The following is a 16,129-nucleotide window of genomic DNA, read 5'->3' on the forward strand; positions in this document are numbered from 1 at the left end:
AGTGATGGCCTCTCCTGTATCTTCCCTGTTAGTTAAACACAAGCTACTATTCTGTAGCAGTTACAAACAGACTCTACTACATGTTCAAGCTGTTGTGAGCACTGGCACCTTTTCTTGGCCAGTTGAAGCGCTGCTCATGTTTACTGTAGTGTTGATTTCCTGGTTTACAATCCTACAGACAGCAGCTCCAATGATAACCATGTAAAAATGGATTTTTTGTGCCTTTTTTGGGTAGTGACAGTAAACACAGGAAGGGGGAGGTGGGTCAGGTGTAGCAGAGGGCCTAGGATGAACACTGATTTTCTACATGGTGTACTACATGGAGTGTTCAATTTATATTTGATTGTTGTTATGAAGACAAAACCTCATATCCGTATCTCTGTCTTCCCAGAGATCTGCAGAGGATCGGAGTGTCTCTAGCCGGACACCAGAAGAAGATCCTGACCAGCGTGCAGCTGATGAGGCACCAAGCCGATGATCAGTCTCCCACCGAATCCGTGTAGCCACACGGGGGAAATACTCGACCTGGGTGCAGTCTGTGAGCGAGCAGGCTGTCCTATACTTCCGTTTTTAAGCTCATACAATTAAGTTTGCTGCTTTTGGAGATCTCAATCACTTCACGCGCTTTCAAACAATCATCGTTAGCCATTTGTGTGTCTGCATGGACAGATCCATCCTCCAGTGACAGGACGGACTTCTTTCACGCCATTTAGCTTCCAAAACGAAAATGGCTCCTGGGAGAAATTCAGTGTAGATGCATTATTCTCACAAAGAGTAAAAACAAAAATAAGTGGGAAAAAAAGCAAAACTTACTGAGCATGAGGCTCTAAAATCATTACCCCCTTTTTCCACATGCCAGTGTAACTGTGAATGCTATCACTGAAATCTACAGACCATTTAAACCATCTTGACTTAAAGGAAGATTTCTTTTTTTTTTACATGAGGACACAAAACACTCTGCTTTGAAGAAGAAAGAGGCTGAGCAGACGTTTATACGAAGGGGCACAAACCGGACCAAAAGACTGACAAAAAGGGTTTTAAGAGACGAGACGCGCGAGCAGTCTTGTTAAATCCAGAGACTACTGTTCCTGAAAAATTGCTACCATCTGAATCCTGACAAGAGCCAACCATTTAAAGGGGACCTTTTTTTAATAAAAAAAAGCTATCTTCATATTGAAGAGTTTGTACATATTTGTGATACGGGATATTTCTTTCCTATTTGCTCATTAGCGTTTGCGTTCGCTAACAGCAACAGACAGTTCAGTGTCGCTGGAGTATTTGTGACTTCTCAACGATTCTCTTCCCCGCCTGAATCATCACTGGAGCAAACTCTGAAGTGCTGTGGACTGCAGACAAAAAAAGAAAGAAAATAGGTTTCAGTGTTCTGGTTTTCTTCTTCTCCTTCGTTTTTTTTTGTACTTTCCATGCAGCCATGAAAAGATAAACTCTTTCAGTGAAAGTGCTACCAGGGCCTGGCCTACTTAAACTACTTAATTCACAGAGAACTCATAATGGATGATGTTTTACAATCAGCACAAATGCCCACTGAGTAAAGCCAATTACAGATTTAAAAAAAGGCAAGTAAAGAAATATTCAAACCATAGTGGTATGTCTCTCTTTTCTGAGCCAGGAATCAAAGCGCATGCATGCTTGGTGGCGCAGAAGAATAAAGCAGCTTAAGACTGTGGGTACTGTGTCATTACCAGCTATCGAGATTGCACCTGTTGTGAAAGCGCCGCGGTGTCCAGAGAATCTTTAAAAGACACCAAAGGTATCCAGTGTTCTTGTGATTTGGCTGCAAATCCTAAAGCCGCCTGCCAGCCAAGCACAAAACCAACCAGAAATCCAACGCCCATGTTCTGTCCACGCGTGGAAACAGCTCTTCCCGTCTAAACTTTGTCATGGCCGCCATCCAGGTGGCATTCATCGCTCAGCAGCAGGCAGCCATGCAGGACTCTTTGTTTTCATTCATTTTTCTTATTCGCCGGCTGCCGGACACGTTGCTGTCAGAGCCCATTTTGACAGTCTCAGTTCTCGATTGACATCTCCGATTAATACCGCCGCGTCAGTTTGCAGATGAAATGACAGGAAATGACCTATCCGTGTTCCTCATCTGCAGACGGCAACCTTTTCAGTGTCAGAGAAGAGATAAAGAGATCAAACAAGAAGAGATAAAGTGAAATACCACATGCTTTCAGTGAAGAGGCAAAACTGGTGACTTATTTATCTTTTTTTTTTTCTAAATACTGAAGCTCGTCCTAACAAAATATGATATAAAGAAGGCCTGATCTCACTACAGGGCACACTGGTGGAGAAGCACTGGGAGATCTCTTTTATCTCAGCGCTGAGCGGATTACCAGCTGTGAAACAACAGCAGGCTCGCTCTGCCTCCAACCACCACCACCCCGCCAAAAAAAACCCCCCTCTGGTCACACGCGTGCACGGATTACCCATCAGCACCTCTGATTGGATGTTATGATTTTATTTGTCATCCGCTGCGAGCTCGGGCTCATGATGACAGAAGTGACAGTTGTTTGCTTTTAACACGCTTTCACTGCTGCATGGCTCCTACAAAAAAAAAAAAAAAAAATGCTGTGTTTGTGTTTGTCTCGCACCACCGCTCGCCACTGCTGGGATGCCCCAAAGTCTTTTTATTTATGAACAATGTGACATTGAAGGGGTCTGTGGCTTTTCTTTTCTTTTTTTTAAACCCAAGAAGAAAAAAAAACAAAACCTCCAAACATTTCAGTTTGCACTTGTTTCCCCGAAACTCCACTCCAACGGCGCGGCCCGCAATTGCATTTGTTGCCTGGCAACAGCAGCTTATTGAGCATTTTATCAGGAAGTATTGAGATCAACTGGGAGCGTGTCAGTAGTTCAGAGGCATAATTCGTTGTGAATAGATGCCTGTGGAAAAAAAAAAGAGAGAAAACAGTTTCAGCCCTGGCTCCGGGGTTTAATAAAGAGCGAGACAACTAGTGCGCCCTAAAAGCTCATATTGAATGCCACCTAAGAAAAGAATAGACGAAAAAGAAACAAAATTCATGCAGAGGAAATGAAAACTATCAACACAGACAGGCATCTTGCTGCGTTATGTAACATCTGTAGTCGAGTGCGATGTATCTGCTCTTCCGATTCATGTTTTTCTTTCTTCTCAGCAAGTGTAAATGTTAGTTTTCGGAACCATTTCACATGTTGCAGTGTCAGTGTTTGTGAAAAAACAAAACAAAAAAACCCCCCAATGAAGGCATAAGTGATCTATGACACGTCTTGTGTTTATACCGTTGCGTGTCTTGGTTCAAGCACAAGTGTTCGCCACAGATGGGATACCTGGAGAAACCTCAGGAGGATGATTTGAGTGTTAAAGATGGAGTTTGTGAAAGCAGGTTTCTGAGTTAAAAGCTAATCCACCCTGAATCTGTTGCCTAAAAACAAATCATAATAGTAAAAAAGAAAGGAGAGCATATGCATGTAAACAAGTCAGGAGCCAGATATGTAGCTATGCTGTCTGTATATGTATGCTGAGTTCTAGCTTGAGGCTAAACTGTGTTAAGTTTCAGATTTTTCTCATTTTCTCTCCTATAGAAAAGTTTTTATTTCGAAAGAAACAGTCCATCATTGACATTTTTTGCTATTTTTACACACACACACACACACACACACACACACACACACACACACACACACACACACACACACACACACACACACAAGTGAGCCGAGCTAAACTAAACAAAGACAATGAAATGTGATGGTAAAATAAAATGATGAAAAAAAAATATCTCCCACTCACTGTCAACTTTTTAAAAGTTTGAAGATGAAAAGTTTGCCTAAGACACTCGCTGTGTCCCAGTTCCACATTAGAAACTAATTCTAGTCTGAAGAGTGTGCGCCTGCTGGAAAAGCAACAAGAGAGAGTATAGTCAAAAAAAAAATAAAAAAAATCGGCATGCATGCACAAAGAAGCGAAGAAGCATAGTGACAGCTTGCTAAAAATGAAAACTAATCGTGGATGGTGGCAAAGTAGCTCTGAAAGCACGGCAGAAAATAAGTGGAAGACAGGACGAGGGAGATATTTTATACGTGTTCGTGTGAAGTTTAATTAGCGCTGACATTTGGAAGACCCAGTCTGGTTGGCGTACGTCGCTCTGCGGATGGGATCATTTCTTGTCAGTGTGAACCAGTTAAAGGTGCCCTATCCGGGGACACTGCTGGCAGAAACTAAATGAACTCATCTTGTGCTCCGAGTTTGATTCGTACCGGGACCAACCACGCTTCACTGCCAAGTCATACGCTTGCACATTGGGTCACACACTTCTCCCACTCAGCTTTTTACGTGCTGAGAATCTAGCCAGTGTTAAAAATGGAAGAATAACCTTAAACAGGGTTTTGAACTCTGATGAGTCCTGTGTGATGGTTTGTTTGAAGCAGAGCAGATGGTGACTTGTTTTCCCCTCTATGCTTGCCATAGCTGTATGTGTGACTTTGCTGGTCATTACTACAAACCACAGACTGTGTATACAACATAGAGGTAGGCACTGGGTATAAAAAGTGGAGGCAGTGCCAAAGTACCTTAAACTGTCTTATTTAATATAATGCAATGTTCATTTACTAAATTATGGTCCCATTTAGAGCTAAATAGATCATCAAGTTGGGTATGCTTTTTGTGTGGCTACATTGTCACTGCTGTACACTGCTCAAAAAAATTGAAGGACTACTTTTTAATCAGAGTGTAGCATCAAGACCATTAAACTTCTGGGCTATTAATCTGGCTAGTTAAGTAGTAGTGGGGGTTCTTAATCAGTTTCAGCTACTTTAGTGTTGATGAGACTAACAGGTGGACTAGAGGGGCAACAGTGAGACAACCCCCAAAACAGGAATAGTTTTACAGGTGGACTGATATTTTGTCCTCCTTATCTTTCTGGATTGTTTTTTTTTTTTTTTTTTTTTTTTACTAGTTTTGCATTTGGCTGGGGTCAGTGTCACTGCTGCCAGCATGATAACCTGACCTAAATCCAACAGACAAACTCTGGGACATAATTTTTCAGTTCAGCTGATGCTACAAGGTTGCACTTCAGACTGTCCAGGAGCTCAGCTAAACCCTGGTCCAGGTCTGAGAGAAGGTCCCTTCAGTACACCATCCGTCTTCTCATTAGCAGCACGCGCCAACAATTTCAGGCAAGCATACAAGCAGACGGGGGCAAACAAACTGCTGAGTACCATTTTGAGTCGGCAAAATGACAGTTTTGCAAAGCAGACTAGCTTTCCACATCATAATTTCATGTCAGTTGTATTCTTCAATTCAGCCCTCTGCAGGTTGATCATTTTCATTCCCATGAAATGATGTGGCATCCTTTCATTTCTAACACATTACCCAGTCCATATCAGTATAGATATGCAGCATGATATTTCTCCTATTGATATCTGCTGTGTTTTAAAGCGTTCCTTTAATTTTTTGAGCAGTGTATAAGTGGTGTATGCAACATTCACCCATTATTTTCCTTTTTTTTTTTACAAACACAGTCCAGTTTTCAATTTAAAGTTTAAAGACGACGTGGTCATCCATCTTTAACTGTGTATAACAGACCTGTTGGCTGCTGCTGATGCCAGCTGTCAAACATCCTTACTGCCTGAGATGCTTCCCATGTCCACAAGATTGCCAAAGACACCAATTGGAAACTTTAGGACTGCTGTAAGACTTGTATCAGAGTCAGTCAGCAAACTCAGTGCTTGTTATCCTGTTATCTTGTGACTAGTTTTCCTTCTGCATGCAGAGTTTGCTGATGCTGGCTGCTGCAGTCATGCTGCAGCCTTGTATTCAGATTACTTTTCAATGCCTAATAATTTATTAGCACAGTAGTGTAATAAGTGTTCATCATATCAGTTGGCTCGAGTACACAGAGGCAATGTTAACACTCCTAAGCACTACTCCCTGCCTTCGCTCTTGCAAAGCAGCGCTTCTTTTCATGCTACTGGCACCTGAGATGATGGTAAACCATTGTGCATGCCCATATGTGTTTGTGTTTCTGTGTGCAGAGAGACAGGAAGTCTCTGGTGAAAATACAGACCCACACTCTCTTTTTGATTCTTTTCTTCTTCTTCTGTTTTTTTTGCATACCAAGTACGAAAACATAGACCTGGAACTGCTTTTGTTTTAACGCGATATGCCACTTGTCATTTATACATTTTGCACGGGGCTTTTGTGTCGTGTTGACATTTGCACGCCTGCACATAAAGCGGCACCTGATCGTTTTGGGAGCACGTGAACGTATCCGTGACCACAGCCCGTCTCATTTGCGAAAACTCCACGTCTGATGCAGCTGCAATGCATTCTGCTCTGCTCGCTGTAAGTGAAGAGGATGATGATCGTTTCTGAAGGGTGGCACACATGACAAAAACCCTCATTCTGTTATTCTGCAGAACTGTCATCAAAACCCGACATTTACCGCAAGACCTTTAAGATAAAATTGCCTTTCAGACTCCACTGTAGCCGTCACACTATATTTAGCCACTTACGCACAAAAATGAGAAAAGTAGACACCTAAACAACAAAGTAGGCCCAGAAATGCAGGGCGAGTCTCCTCTAAGTGCTTTAGGGTGGATTTATCTTTTAATTGCAGATTTTCTTTTTTCTTTTGAAAGCTGGTCAGACTGGGCTGCTTTTCTTTCTCCTCTGCCTTTTCTCTGGTGTAATAGATACTGTAGGTGAGGCACCAGATGAGAGCGTGAGAGTTATGAAGAGAAGGGAGGAAAAAGTAAAAGGGAATAGGTAATAGAAGGGGAAAGAAGGGAAGGGGAAGGATTAGCAGAAGAAGAGAGAAGCGGGGTGGGGAAGAGGGGTGGAGGAGCAAAGGCAAAGCTCGACTTGTGTTTGAATAAAAATGAGGCTGGGTGTGGAGAGATTACTCGTTCTCTTTTTGTCTCTCTCTCTCCCTCTCTGCTCTACCCAGCTGTCCTCCTTCTTCTCCTAATGCCCACAGCCTCTCTGAACAGCTCACTCTGCTTCCAGTCCGCATTTCCACCGTCTCTTTTTCACTCAGAGTTTGAAGGCAAGCAATCGTTCTGCGTTAGAAGCACTCCTCTCTCGAGCAGTTTTGAACTTGCATCTCTTAAGGATATATTGGCGCCTATTCTTTACATAAAAGACCCCCGCACTGTTTTGTTGTGGGCTTTCAGCAAACTATTTATGCCGGAGCTGTGGAAGTAATGGGCTTTTCCTCTTCTCCACCTGCTTTGCTCCTCGCGCCCAGTCGTTCACAGCGATTCATCAGGCTGACCTCGCTGTGGCTGTGCACACTGCAAGGGCAGAAAGGGGTTTTCTCGGATGCTCAGCAGAAATTAATAGGCCCAAACAGATAAAGTCTGCTGACTTTGGTGGTCCTCTGATTTTTCCTCTTGCCTCCCTGTGACATATTCAAAACTGTGGGTTACCAGAAACTGCTATTTACTTGATTTTCCTCTAAGAATTGGGCGGATCACAATGAAATTTGGTTCACGTTCCCCTTGGGATGAGTTGTAATTTGTGTAGTGATATTGCTACATTTAAAGCATCATCATTAGATTGATTTGTCCGATACTTTGGTTCATAACCAAATAAGTGAGAAACAGCTGTAATTCACATCAGCCTCAGCTGTACTTCGTTGCTGCGTGCTACCTAAACTAAACCGTGAACATCTATCATACCTGATGAGCAAGTTAGCCTCATAATTTGGGGTCGTTATTAAATTGCTAACGTTAGCGCTTAGCTGAAAACACATTTGAGTTTGCTTTCACTAGGAAAAATATATTGCCTTACAACTGCAAGTTCTTTTCAGTTGCATTTCAAGCTCTCCGGCAAGAGACGTTCTTATTTAAATGATTGATGAAGTCTGCAATCCACAAGACTTTCATCCAGGAGTCAAGGGTTCGACTCCCATGTGTGACCCTTTCTTTACTGAGTTCTTTTTGTGACTTTCAAGTTGTCTGGCTTAGGCACCAAAAGGATGCCACATCATTTGGCGCAGTTATATTGAGAAGAAATGACGGGGATGAAGCTACAACAAAAGGCACAAGTATTTCAATTACAAAAATATTTGTGTAACTTCACAAATCTGGGAGAAAATAATGAAAAACCTTTACGGGGAATGTCTCTTTAAAGTCTTTTGCAAAAAAAAACAAAGAAACAAAGGGGAAAAAAAGAAATAAATACAAAGAATTCTGATGAGCATATTTCCCCAAACTGTGACAATATATGTCTTCTGCCCGAATGTATAAATATTTGCGTTGCAACCTAAGCTTTTTGAGCTTTGTAATCTCATGTTACACAAAGTGTTTCTTTAAACCGCAGACTGGCTGTGCACACTCCCTCTGCAGAAATTTCCACTTTGTTGTTTTTATCATGGTAATTTATTTTCCTTCGAACTGCTTGCCATACCTTTTAGTATGTATGTAATGTACTATTTCTCTTGAAAAAAGAAAAAGCAGCTCAATAATCAGCTGCATCTGCCTTTCTCTGTTTACCAACAATAACGTTCTAGGTGTTACTGCTCATATAGTCAGAGCATCCCACTGTCATGTATTATAATACTGTAAAATAATGTGAATATGCGCAAGCCTGTGCATCTTTGTGTGTTTGTGTGCGCGTGTGGGTGTAATATAATGTGTGTGTGGATGTGTGTGTGCGTGCGAGTGCTGTTCAGTGTACAGTAAAATGTTTGTATTTTGTGCGTGAGTTTGTAGCTGTAAACTTTCTGACTCTTACATTTACAATGCACTGTTTGTCAATAAAGAAGACAATTCAAACCCATGACTTTGGGAAGTCAGTTCTCTTTTGTGATGAAGAGGAAATATAAGTTTATCAGGTTGGGACTCGGGGCTGCTGGAGCATATCACAGGTGACGCAGGGTGAGAGGTGGAATACAAGCTCAACAGTTCGTCACAGGCTGGGTTAATATACAGTTCTTTGTGGGACTTAAAATGATATTTTCGATCTGCCATCCAAAGATTTGGATGAGCAGATCAGTATATAACATGTAAGGAAGCATACGTATCCATTGCATCAGCACATATTACAAAAGATTGATGTAGAAATGCTCTGATTATATGCTTTTTAATGACCAGGGTGGGTGTGGGTGTAAAAGTGGGATCTCGGTATATACTTTCTAATTATTTTATAGGCTCAGTCACTAGTTTCTGTTCATGTTGAATACAAAATAAAATGCATTTTGTAAATGATGTGTAGATTTAGAAAAGGGTATTATCCCGGGTATAGTCATCAGTTAACCATTTGTGATCGACTAGCCGTTACCCAGTGAATGTATGTGTACTTGTTGACATTACAATGAAAGTATAAATCATTAGTTATTATTCATCTCTGACTGTTTTCCACAGTGTGTCTTTTGCTGTGACTTCAACTATATTTTATACTGTATATGGATTATCAGTAGGTTAGCCTACCATGACACAGAGCCCACAACTTAGGCTCTGTTAGTTTACAAACCCCACCTCGAGCACCTCATAATAATAATAATAGAAAGAATTTGTTTTCTGAATCCAAACAGAGACCAAAATGAGATTTGTTATTACATTTATGGCTACATTTACAGCTCACAGACACTGTATAGTGTTGCATTGTTTTAGAAGAGCTAGCAGAAGCTTTTATGAAGTTTGGCCAGGTAAGCTATGCTAACAACATTTACATTTAAACATCCTGATTATCGATGAATTTCTCCCACTTTTATTAAAACTCTTGATACCATTTATCTGAACTGAGTGTATTTTTCAAACGTCCAGTGTGTGTGGGGGCGGGGGTGATCCATACATAAATATATTATACAGCTTCTGCTCTGTATATATAGTTTGTGCTGGAAGGACTTTTTTAAGCAGTGTAACCTTCTCACACTTTAATAGTGGGATAACAATATGTCATAGTCATTTCCATATCTTGTCACCTTCATCGCCACTTCACTAGTTTGCTGTATATTTAGTTTTAATGAGGAGATTTTTTTTAAAGGATATGGTTGAGTTCACTGTTTTTCATAGTTTTATACATAGTTCAGAGGACTTTGTGGAAGTCCAAACTCAATAAAAGAAGATAACAGTTGAACAGTTGCATAATGTTTAAATTAAGTCTACCCAGGCTGCAGTAATGGTAATCAAAGTGCTTGATATTCTCGGTTAAATGTTTACTGCTGGAGGCAACATTAGGCCTAAATTGTACCTGTTGTAGTGTAAGATGCATTTTTCAGGAGATTACAGAAGACAAGACATAAAAAAAAAAAAAGATAATAAAAGTCTATAATGAGTTTTTCTTTTTATACCAGCAGACTAAGTGAATTTTATTTTATTTTACTTTAAAAATGTGAGTGATTCATGTTTTTGACTTTGACTCTTTGTTGATTAACGGGGAAGTTTATAACCTGTGAGACTGAATGATGCAGAGCACTTTCCCTCAGAGCACTGGAGGTATTTAAAGGGGCTGAGCTGACAAAAAAATTCACAAAAATCTCAAAGCCCACAATGTGGGGTAAATTGAAACACATTTAAAGCTAGAGTCACATGTAAAAGAAACCTATTACCTGCCAGAGTCTGCTGCAGTCTATTATTCAGAGCAGTGAGAGCCCCATCAATTCATACGAAACACATTAACAGCACAGGTGCTATGGCAAATTGCTAATGAGTGCCGTGAATACACACCAGGAGCGTAATTGACATAAACCCTTTTAACCGTAGCTAAGTGACAGAGAATGAAATTTGATTACAATAAAAGGTGGCCTGCAAGTAAAATATAATTTTAAAAAACTCCATACATATAACCCCCACCTAAATATTAAAGTCAAATTTCCCTACAGCTAATCAGCTTCTATGTATCGGTATACGCTGTAAAACGGCCTCTACGGTTAAAGGATAACACAAATCCCATCACAGCAACTGGACTGTACCAACAGATACAGTACCCTGCAAATCTCTTCAGCCACCTCTTGGTATCATTTTTGTGCATATCTTTCTGTCTATAAACACGATTGCTTGTGTTTGTAGCAGTGTAGAGTGTGGTCACGTTAACAATAATGATAATACATTTAGGTTAAATCCACCAAGGTCTTCAAGATCACTTAAATCATTTTAATCACTTAGACAACCTGGAAACTATGATTCTTACAAAGGAAGGAGTTTTTCCCTCCCACTGTTGCCAAGTCCTTATATATAAATATATATATATGTATATGTATATATATATATATATATATATATATATATATATAGATATATATATAGATATAGATATAGATATAGATAGATATAGATATATAGATATATGTATACATTTATAGTGCATATTTATAGACTATATATAGCAATAGTACATTCATGTAGTTGCAGAAAGCTTGATAATATATTAAGTAATCCAAAGTATTCAGAACACGTTACTCTCATTGAGTAATGTAACAGAATACGTTACAAAATACATTTTGGGGCATGTAATCTGTAATCTGTAGTGGAATACAGATTAAAATAACCTTCTCAACACTATAGTTAACATAGTAGTTAGCATAGTAAACACGCACTCTGAGGCAGATTTGCTCCTAGTGTCCAGAACCATGGTGGGCAGTTCATTTTCCCAAGGAGCCACATGAAAAACTGGGATTGTTGTGGTGAGTTAGCACCAATAAGCTTCTAACGAGATAAAAATCAACACTGAACGGAATTTACTTCGACTGAGGTTTCTTGTGCGGTCCTCCACAACAACCTCAGTTTCTCGTGGGACTCTTTGGGAAAATGAATGGTCCCTGTCACAGAACCAAAGTTTTCCAGCTTTTTGTCTGTCAAAATATTGGCTACACACATTGCTCTAATTAATACCCTTATAGCCCTCATTTGGACAAGTTGTCAAGAAAGCGGATGGATGGAATATTTAATTAGGTGCACAAGACATTGAGCCCATCTCTGCCCCTGGGTGTGGCTCTAACCATGATCAAAATAAACAAACATTAGTGAGCCTTTAGAAAAACAAAACTACACTCACACTCATTATGCATTAATTCATGGCCAAATGAACAATTTACATCTTTTTAAGAACACAGCAAACTTGTGTCTGCATCCTGAAACTTCAAATAAATATATGAGCCAGTTTTAAACCAAAAATGAATATCAACTTTAAGACGTGTTGCATCAGAGATGAAGAAATCCCAAGCTTCACACCATCCAGCCTCCAAAATAAAGCTCGACAGCCTGTTATTGATCTTAACTTACACTCCATGTTTTAATTAGCCTTACTGCACGGCCAAGAAGCCGCACATTAGCTGCTCACAGTTTATGGATCGATTGCTGCAGAGCTCACTGCGAATGTAAACGGAGACGGTGTCCAGTGACAGTTTCCTGTGAAGGAAAGAAGGAAAAAAAAAAGCATCTTCGGTTCTGACAAAAAAAGGCACCATTGCTTTGTTGAGTTCTATTATGAACAGACAATAAGGATAATATGGAGCCGCAGATGGCTGGCAGATGCAGGCAATATTGTTTCAGCACGTCGAGTTTTCTCTCACGGCAAGTTTTGCAAAATAGCACATCACTGATAATGTTCCCTTTTATAAGAAAGGGGTTTCACAGGTGACACGGTGTCACTAGTTAGGTCATCATGTTAAGGCTCATTCACTCATTTCAATCGCACAAATGCAGAAATAATTATTTGCAGTATTTTATCTGATTTATTATGAGAATGGCATGCCTGATCATTTGTCTTTGGTGCTTAACTTAAATGTACCACAAACATTTATCCCGTTATTCCTTCACAACTCATAGTATGTTTTTTCTATCCACATTCACTCTGACCCACATACTAAACACACAAAAGTGGTGAGCATACTGCATGCCTCGACTGTACGTTTAATTCAGTTAGCTGTGAAGCTCAGATGAGCACAGACCTTTTAGATATTACATTCCTATTTCTTGAGTACTATATTCAGCCACAGCTTCCACCTGGTGCATCTCTATTTTCTATAGTTCTATAATATGATAACCTGCCCAAGTATCTTTGTCACTAGTTTGCTTGCAGTTATTTTTATTCATTAAATCAAGCAAAAAATGTTGTTTTCTTTACCCTTTTTTATACCCCTTAGATGAATAAAGATTTTTTTTTTCAATTAAATACATACTCTTTAAAACAAGCTCTCCACAGGTTGTCATGGGACTTGTGGCAGCGCCCACAAGACTGATAAATCAGCCCAACCTCAAGTGAGAACCAGCCAAGCCTAGATGTCTATAGTGTGTTCAACAGCTGCACAAGATAAACTTTGCTATTAAGGATTTAACACCCTGTCAATTGCAGAATCCCACTGACTGAGAATCTCAAAGGAAAAAGAAGTGAATCGTGCAGCTTGAAGGAAAGTTAATGCTTGCCCACCGCCGCTGCCCTGTTTTTCATGCCATCGAAGGGAAAGCAGCAAGTCACCTCTGGCCACGAGTGTTAAACTGAGCTCATTTCTTATGAATGATGCCGCGTGCCGCCTCAGCTCCTTGGTTTCAAGGGTTAATGGCTTTTGGTAGTAACAGGCGTGCGAGCGTGGGGAGCACAGGGGGAGAGCCGGGCGTGGTGGCATGACTTCATCATCGGCAGAAAGAGTGAGTGACAGAAAGAGGTTAAGAGATAGAGAGAGGGGATGGAAGAGGGAGGACATGAGAGAGATGAAGCGATGAAAGCGCTTCTATAGGAGGGAGTGTGTGTGTGTGTCAGGCCCAGTGAGTCATCTTCACACAACCTCACCAACATAAATTTGTCTTTCCTCTCCTCCCCCCCACCAAAGGATAACTAATTGACTCCTTTCTGACACTGGCCCACTGGTGTGAGGCATTTTGTTCTCCGGACTTTGACTTCAGAGGCGCGACAGCATGATCCTTTCTTCTTCTGTCCATCTCGGCCTTGCTTTCATTCTTGTATATCTTCCTCTTGCTGAACTCTCAGCAGGAAACAATGACTAGTGAGCTTTTCTTTTTTTTTTCTTTAAAGGAATGAGCAGTTATCTATTATTGAACAGCAGACAGCAGCAGCAGCTATCTCTATCTACTAGGCTTCTAAAATAAATATGACACAGCACCAGAGAGATTTGCACAGATCTGAACTAAGCCCCCTCTCGGGCTCGGAGCTTTCCGAGTTCTGCATTTACCAGCAAGGAAATGTCAAAAACCCAAGCAAAGCCAGCTGCTCAAAAGAAAGTAGTAAAATGTTTTGTTGTTGTGTAGTAACATCACAAACTGAGAGAATAAACCCTCTCCCCAGGAGCCCGCTAGTTGCCCTAGTGAGTAGCCTTGCTTTCGCACGAACACCTGCTCTTCATTAGTCATTTAGCTACTGCAGCATATATGCACACAGTCTCCAGCCGGCTATCAGCTCCTCTCCTGTTTTCTTCTTGTCTGTTTTGTAGCTTTCCAACGTTAGCCACATTTTCTCCAGGCCTGATTTGTTTTTTTTTATGTAGTCTTGCTAGATGATGAAGATTTTTTTTGTTTTTATTCTGACCGGTTTCTGTGGGTGGTTAGTGGAGTAAGTAAAATGTGATTTCTCTGGCGTTTGATTTTCATGAAAACACCACTGAGTGGTTAATGACCTGGTTTTCTTATTAGTCAGAGTTTCTGTTCTTTGTGGAAACACTGAGACTCGACAGACGACAGCAGGTGGGTGCTGCTTACAGAGGAAGGGGCAACCTTAAGTGACTGTCTGCGAGGTGAAGAAGCATCAAGGACGAGCCTTTCATGGTGTAAGGAATCCTCGGATAGTAATAGTAATAGTAATAGTAATGCGCTGATGCCCATGGAAATGAGTTTATACTGAAAACAGTGAGCGTGAAAGGATCAGGCTTTGTTAACTGAACATCTGAACACAGTTTTGTATAATATTCAGTTTTTTGAGCATCACCTGTCTCAGGTTTTCTAGGATAAAGCACAGACTCATTCTAAAGGTGCCCACGAATGTTCTCATCGAAACACACTGTTGCTTATCTTTAAGGTTGAACATGTAAACAAAGATGAAAATCTGTGTATTTCACATGTAGCCTACAGTACAGTACAAATTAATAACTAGTGCCTAGTAAACAGTAAATAGTAGATTTCAAATTCAAATATAGAAGTGCATCTGAAACTATTACATTTAGCAGGAAAATTTGAAATTTCTTTAAAAAAAAAAAGTCTGCTTTCATATTTCTTTTCAAACAGGATTTATTTAGGCAGCAGTGGTTAGCACTGTTGCCACACAGCAAGAAGGTCCTGAGTAGGGATGGGTATCGAAACCCGGTTCTTGTTGAGAACCGGTTCCCACTGTTTCAATTCTTTGGAATTGTTTGGCATTTTTACAAACGATTCCCTTATCGATTCCAGTCGCCCCGAATGACGTCACCACGTTGCGGAGCGTCATTTACCTGGCAGGAAACACGGCGCCTAAGCGGCTCAAACGCTCAAAAGTTTGGTTATACTTTACGAGAACGGATGACAACAGGGCAACTTGCAATACTTGCAAAGTAGATATTTCATTCAAGGGAGGAAACACTACGAATATGCAAAAGCATTTGCTCACAAAACACGCGATGACCTTAAATGAATGTCGTGTTTTTAATTCCGCTCCGGACTCGTGAATCTCAACCCAGCAGCACCGGTAACATTTGCACGTCCTCTCCCGTTAATGCGGCAGGTAAATAATCAACTAACAGTGCATATTATGTTAGCGCGATCTGCCTTATTACAAAACCTGCCATTACTGTGCATTTAGGTGACCATGATGAGAGAGACAGACAGAGTCTGGCTGGCTCAGATGCTGGCAGTTCTCGCTGCAGTCTACCGGTAGCGTCTCCTTTCAGGCCAGGATAGACGAATGTCACCGAGCAGTGACTAAGTTTGTGGTAAAAGGCTTGCACCCATTTGCCACTGCAGATGCCCCCGATTTTCAGTAAGTGAATGTGTTTAATTGTAGGCAGGGACATTACTGGATATTCTTGTGTAATTGCTACAGAATAATTTATGTTATACTTTGTTATTGCTACAGAAGAATATTTATTTTATTATTTTACATTTACAAATTTTTTTCCTGGGGACCCTGTGACACCCCATTGAAGAGCCATAGGCTGGATCTCTTAAGATCTCACTGTTGGGTTTGTAAGGCCATGTTACT

General features: G+C 40.6%; 1 protein-coding gene across 1 annotated transcript in view; it reads left to right on the plus strand.

Moving 5' to 3' along the window:
* LOC134646589 (ephrin type-B receptor 1-like) overlaps positions 1-1,989 on the plus strand; it is a 120,298-nt gene extending 118,309 nt beyond the window's left edge. The window contains exon 20 of the mRNA XM_063500403.1: positions 392-1,989. Within this exon, the coding sequence (XP_063356473.1) occupies positions 392-503 (112 nt within the window). The 3' untranslated portion in view covers positions 504-1,989. The remainder of the gene's footprint in view (positions 1-391) is intronic.
* Positions 1,990-16,129: the final 14,140 nt, after the last annotated feature.

The sequence above is a fragment of the Pelmatolapia mariae genome, linkage group LG17 (genome assembly GCF_036321145.2).
Source record: "Pelmatolapia mariae isolate MD_Pm_ZW linkage group LG17, Pm_UMD_F_2, whole genome shotgun sequence".
NCBI lineage: Eukaryota > Metazoa > Chordata > Actinopteri > Cichliformes > Cichlidae > Pelmatolapia > Pelmatolapia mariae.